The sequence below is a fragment of the Dinoponera quadriceps genome, unplaced genomic scaffold (assembly GCF_001313825.1).
Source record: "Dinoponera quadriceps isolate SergipeBrazil2010 unplaced genomic scaffold, ASM131382v1 scaffold479, whole genome shotgun sequence".
NCBI lineage: Eukaryota > Metazoa > Arthropoda > Insecta > Hymenoptera > Formicidae > Dinoponera > Dinoponera quadriceps.
Window position 1 is genome coordinate 1 of NW_014554586.1, and position 6,745 is coordinate 6,745.

General features: G+C 34.5%; 1 protein-coding gene across 4 annotated transcripts in view; it reads right to left on the reverse strand.

Annotated features, from left to right (window-relative positions):
• Positions 1–1,848: 1,848 nt before the first annotated feature.
• LOC106752239 (glutamate--cysteine ligase catalytic subunit) overlaps positions 1,849–6,745 on the reverse strand; it is a 10,089-nt gene continuing 5,192 nt past the window's right edge. For all 4 annotated transcript variants that reach the window (XM_014633796.1, XM_014633797.1, XM_014633798.1 and 1 more), the window contains 6 exons: positions 5,434–5,606; positions 5,090–5,307; positions 4,584–4,952; positions 4,142–4,492; positions 2,445–2,626; positions 1,849–2,351 (listed from right to left, as the gene is read on the reverse strand). In XM_014633796.1, the coding sequence (XP_014489282.1) occupies positions 2,174–2,351; positions 2,445–2,626; positions 4,142–4,492; positions 4,584–4,952; positions 5,090–5,307; positions 5,434–5,606 (1,471 nt within the window). In that variant the 3' untranslated portion in view covers positions 1,849–2,173. The remainder of the gene's footprint in view (positions 2,352–2,444; positions 2,627–4,141; positions 4,493–4,583; positions 4,953–5,089; positions 5,308–5,433; positions 5,607–6,745) is intronic.

Genomic DNA, 6,745 nt, shown 5'->3' on the forward strand with positions numbered 1-6,745 from the left:
TTTTTATTTTTACAATTTATTTCACATATATATAATTTATATTCCAAAGGCTAGTATGTTAGAAATATATGTCATATTTTTGTACAGTTGTTTTCAATCTTAAGTACATATCTACTTATACATACATTTATATATAAATATATATATATACACATTTGTAAATATATATAAATATATATACATGTATATATTTTTTTCTCTTTGATCACACTTGTCATATAAACTATCTAAAGATTTAGCACCTAAATATTCTGCATATAATTCCTAGATCCTTACAATTCAAACATACTTAATTGGTGTATGTATGTTGAACAAAATTATAGTATCACCTAACATAATCTGTAAATACTGTGTACAATATTATTTGAAAGCATACTGGAAGATAACTAACGAAGATAATATACATACACCTCGGATGAGTCACCTATGTTTGAATATTCAATAGAAATTCACGCAAATGCAATTCTTGTAGACGACCGTGTAAATGATAAGCTTTTATCAAGGAGTTCGCATAATTTAACAAAACGCTTTTAAAAATAAGATAAAAAAGTAGACTTTAGTTTTGTAACAATTTTTACATATTTTAAGTACATTTTTATTCAATAAAATGAGTTAAAATGAAGAGAAATCACTTACTCGGGCGGCAATTGCAAGAATCGCTCTTAACATCGTGATTAAAATTAATTCGCGTATGTATTGTCGAGCGTTAGGTAAATTTGACAAAAAAGTGACCAGAAAAATCGACATAAAAGATTACTGAACTTCAATCTTATGAAAGCAAGTAACATTGAAACTTCTGTTAGTTTAACTACCCATGTACGCCGCGTCATCAAATACAGTAATAAGTACATTTATTATCGTTTGTTCGATCAACTAATTTCTCAATTTTATATTCGCAATGACATATTAATTCATACATTTTTTTAAACGAATCACGCATAAATTTAGTTCTGCGGAATGTAATTTCGTTGGTTTATTATTGTATATATTTTCCTCTTCTTATCACATATACATTTACATTTGGTACAAAGCAATGCAACATGTACAACAAATGGAATATAAAATTACAAATATATTTTTTTTGCATACTATTCTCTTTCTTTCACAGAAGAAAGAAGCAGTACTGAAAATGTACATGTAGTTTGGAAACTGAATAAATATTGCTGTACAAACTGTAGCGGATTGTGGATTATCGATTGAGTATCATACTATTGGCATGGTAAATATCTGAGGAAGAGAGAGAAGAAGATAAAAAGTATGAGCTTAAAGTTGGCTGATGCTTCTAACGTTATAAACAGCTTGAATCACGTGATATTGGTACAACAAATGTATGAACGTCTCACGATTTGAATTGTCCAATTAAGAAAAACCTGTGCTCATTATGTACGTAACTGTGATCAAACAAGTTCGTGAATCATATGAATTGCTTTTACATACTAACAAATGTACTACCATTCAATTATCTAATTTTTCGGTATATCTGTAATGCCGTAACTCTCAATTTGTAGATTTTTTAAACAAATCGAGCACGAATTGAATTTTGCAGAATGTGATTTAGTTGGCTTGGCATCGTACCCGGCAATATTTAACCCGTAAGTGGATGCGTGAGGATTAAATTGACCTTCTCCGTTTCGTTTCTGTCTGCAACATTGGTGTTCTCAATTTGCCTCCACTAATTACTCTTGGATTTAGCGAAGTAGTGTTAATAACATTAGGAAGTTTCAGCTACGAATAGCAGTTTATACCTCAAAAAAGTTACACTCTTACGGTTTAATAAATTTATATTACACACACACACATACATTTACAATATTGTTCTTTTTTCTTCATTAAACTCGAAAATCATGGAATTCATTCTCTCTCTCTCTCTCTCTCTCTCTCTCTCTCTCTCTCTCTCCCCCTCCCCCTCTCTCTCCCTCTCTCTTCTATCACATACGTTCATATTTGGTAAATGAAAGCAATATATAACACGTATAACAAATGGAATATAAAATTACAAATATAGTTTTCTCTTGCATATTATCCTCGTTTCTTTCGTTTGCATGGATAAAAACAGTAGACAACACAGAAATATACTTATCTAATCACGCGAGAGTTAATGCTATTAAGTATGCATAATGTTACAAAACGGATATTCTCCGATTTTTACCTGAAATGCTTAGGGTCGTCGTCGTTAAAAATTTGCCGTTGGACAGTTTTCCGCTTTCGCAACCGCGGCTGGTATGGTCTCAGTGGTTTTAGACGATACACAATGCCCGAGTAACTCAGGGCACTCCACCTCGTTAGAAACGATGTCTTGGATCTTCTTCAGCAGATCATAATTGATGCGCTGCGTTATCACAGCATCGTGCCTGCGTTATTATAATATGCAATTTTCCTCATTAGAATATGTTCTATTTCGTAACATTAATAACAGTTTCAAGCAGAGATATGCGCCCACTTACTTGTACTCGGGATGTGAAATGACCTCTTTCCTGAGCCAAGCGGCAGTCGTTAAGACCTCCCCAGAGGCTCGTTTCTGTATCAGTTTGATGTATCTTTGAATAGTACAGTGTGTATCAGCGTCTACGTCCATGTTGGCGAGATAAGAATTTACTAACGGCACGAGACCAGGAAAACCACCATCCTGAAAAAACACCGACAAGTATAGTCGAAATATGTATTATATTTGCAAAGAGAATAAGAGAACTATACTTGCAAATGTGCGGGTGTAATGCAGGGTTTTCCATTAAGAGGTTTCATCTTAAATTTCGTGTCATTTTTTTATCTTTTAAAGATAGAACGGTCATTCCTTAACAGCTGATGAGTAAAAAGTATACGGTTAACGAGAATGGAACGATATATTCTTTAACAACGTATAGAAATTGTGAAAATTCAAAATACAAAAATGGTGAAAATTTCGCGGAGATAGTTCGTAAAGTTCGTACTGTTTTCGGTCGTAATGAAGCACCCTCTAATCCAGCAATTGTCAACCTAATCAAGAAATTTGAGTATTTGGGTCAAGTTAGTGATGTAAAGACTCCAACCCATGCTCGGCTAGCCAGATCAATCGTCTTTTTCGAAAACAAAGCCATCGTTTTAGTGAATGAGCTGCATTACGATGCTGACCGACTTTTCTGGCCTTAAGTGGATGATTTGAACCTGGATGATGTTTATTTCCAGCAGGACAGCACAACATACTAGCGAAACAATCGTATTAATGCATAAAAAGTTCCCTGAACGTATAATTTCTTGACGTGGAGACTTTAATTCGCCGCATAGATTGTGCGATTTAACACCGCTAGACTATTTTCTTTGAAGCCATGTAAAGGATAAGGTCTATGTCAATGATCCGCAAATGATTCAACACCTCAAGGATAATATCAAAAATGTTATTCACAAAATCGAGCCGCGATTATGCGAAAACATGTTGTGAAAACGTCATTTTCCTCGAAAAAGTGACCATTTGTAAAAAAAAATGGAAGCAGCCATTTATCAGATATCGTGTTCCACATTTAACCCTTTGACTGCTAACTGCTCTAAGTTGAAGCGCTTCGCGTAAGCGACGTGCGGCCGGCAGTAGCGATCGCTGGGGACTGAGTACTTTTGCGCGCAATGTGGATCTTATCGGCGGCGTATTAACACATTATAATATAATTCACAATCCAATTACTATTACTTTGTCCACTGCAAAATGAATCCAATCATTTTTTATTTTCAATATATATTATTTATTCATTCATATATTGTTTATTCATCAATAGTAAAGTTTTAAAACGCCATAATTTGCTAATTATAATGTATGTGTTTGGATATTGGAAATTGAAAAATTGAACAAATAACAAGTAACATAAATACTCTATATATAAACAAAAGACATGAGACAACAGTAAACAGCCAAAGCCTTCGCCGAGCGCGCATTTGCGTCCATAGTCTACATCGATGGCTTGCGCCGGACGCACATATGCGCCCATAGGCCACACCGATGGTTTTCGCTGGACGCATATATGCGCCCAAAGCAGTCAAAGGGTTAATCGAACAGTCCGTATTCTGCAGTGGAATAAAAATATCACCACTTTAAAAAAAAATTTCGTTTTTCTAAAAATTAAAAATGAAACCTCTCAATGAAAACTCCTATATTTAAAAACAACGTATTCGATACCTTTCCGTTAATGATCTCGTTGATTGTGAATTCAGTGTATTCCGTTTGGGCGTCGTCGGGTATTTTGGCGTCCGAGGTGATGTCACGACGGAACCAGAACTTCTCTGCTTTGACCGCGTCCCTCTTCTGCGCCCTGGCCATATTCTGATCAACTTTACTGATGGGGATTAGTAGATTCAGCTTGTAACTCAGGATGACTCTCGTCAACAGTACTGTGAAGCAAACTATCGCCGCGTTCTCGAAGTCCGTGATCTGCACTTCACACGGACGAAACTCTACTCGCCAACCGATAGAAGAGTTTGGCGGTGGCGGTTTAAAGCGCATAGTTTGCCAATTGGTGGACTGTATGTTCTGAAACGGTGCACAGAGAACGATTACGATCGTTGTGTCGGCGATCACGGCGCTGACAACAGCGTTGAATCGATTGCAGTTGCGGTTTTACCTCGAAGTGATCCGTATCTTCCAAGTCGTTTTGATGTACTTTCTCAGAGAACAAGGAGACGCTGTCTCTGATGAACAAATGAGCGATATGTTGCGCGAGCAACTTGTCGATTCCATTGTCCAAGAGTTGCTTGTATATCTCGTTGTCGTACGTCAAAGGTACATCGTTGTACTTTTCACCTTGTTCACTGAGGTACGAGTCGATAGAATCGTACCTGGACTTGCTGATTCTGAATTTATTTTCTTTCAAAGGTATCAGTCCACGCTCTTCCCGTGTTCTGCAGTCTACCGAAGAAGATATGACGTTCCACCGACAGTCGACGTCACTTATGTAACCTCGATAAAGCGGGCTGGCCGCAGTCAGAGCCAACTGTTGAGTGTTAAACAAACGTTCTGTAATGTACGTATGAAAGAATATTCTGACAGTATATTGTTATTATTTAGAGGGAGGGGGGAGGGGAGGGAAAGGAAGAAGTCATCGCACATATGTAAACAATTAACACTAACCATGATCGGGCATAAAGGTGTCAGTTGATCGTACAACGTTCTGGCTTCCTGTATGTTACACGCCTGAAACGTCAGTTGTAAGCAACAGCATCCCATCCCAAAACCCATTGCATCCATGTAGATGTGATCGTCCTCGGCTGCTTTAGAGGACGATCCGTCGTCTCCTTTGCTGATGAGGTCTTCTTTGAACAACAGCGGTACATTCTCATCTCTGTAAACTAATAGAAATCTATTTGTATTATGGAAACATAAAACGGAGGTTCGTCGGTCAATTCACTTTAAATAAAAAGTAGCGTGCAAAAGCTTCCGCATTCAAAATGCTGTGGACTAGGAATGCTGCGTACTAGGAATGTTTATGGCTACTTTCTCGCCACGACGTTCCCTTATATTTCTGGTCAACGTCTTGAAACGCGGGTGACCAGGAAATATGACTTCATCAGGAAAGAACAAGCTCCTAGAAGCACCGACGCTGGGTGTTGGATAGCTTGGAGGGTCAGTAAAATCTGGAGCTCCTATCCTACAATGTAGATAATTGAATTTACAAAATATTAAAAAATATTTCAGCATATCAGTAACATCTTTTTTGTATAAATATTGCGTTTAACGGAGCAACGAGATACGGCTGTGATCTTCACATATATTATCAAAGTCATCACTTTGAATAACACTCAAAAGGTTTTAGCTGTCGCTTATTGTTTATTAAAAAGATACTAACAAAAAAAATTATTTATATTACTTCATATTATATTATTATTTTTTATATATTTTTATTTATTAAAAAAAATTATATATTTAATTAAATTATATTAAATATTAATAATTATATTAAGTTATTTAAATTATTATTTCCTTTACTTATATTTATCTAAATTTCCATTTCACGGGTATCTACACAGCATTTTGGTAATGTCATGTTTATGTATTTACATTTTATATGAATTTTTTTATATTATGGCTTGAATATATTCAAGTGATGAGAGTATTATTGATATAACAGGCATCTCTAATTGATAAACATTATTGTATTTTCATATTATTTATTATATTTTTATTGTTTATTATATTTATTATATTATTATTATTATTATATATATAAAATATATATACATTGGACGCATTTTGGCTTGTGTAACTAAAACCTTTCGCCTTACTAAAGTGTGTATGATGAGTCTATTTTATATTAAAATTAAAACGATGAAGATTAGCAAAAACTCCTACGTCAAGTATATTAACTTATAATTTACTTATTTAAAATATTGTTGTCTGAATTTATAATTACTCCATTATTTTTGTTATTTATTTGTTTCCATTTAGCAGATATATCTTGTGTGAGGGTTTATGTTAATCTTCAATGTTTCAGTTTTAATATAAGATAGATTCATCACACGTTTTAGTAAGGCGGAAGGTTTTAGTTTCACAATATGTAAGTTATAATTATGATAAAATTATAATTGTATGGAATTCCTTATTATTTTTTCTCATCTTTGAGGATAACCTTGACCTTGATATATATTGTTAAGGTAATAGCTCTCAGTAACTTTCATAGGATTTCTAACAACTTTTCTTCATAACTTTTTAATAAACAATGAGCGACAATTAAAACCTTTTGAGTGTTATTCAAGACTTTGAGAATATATATATATATATATATATATA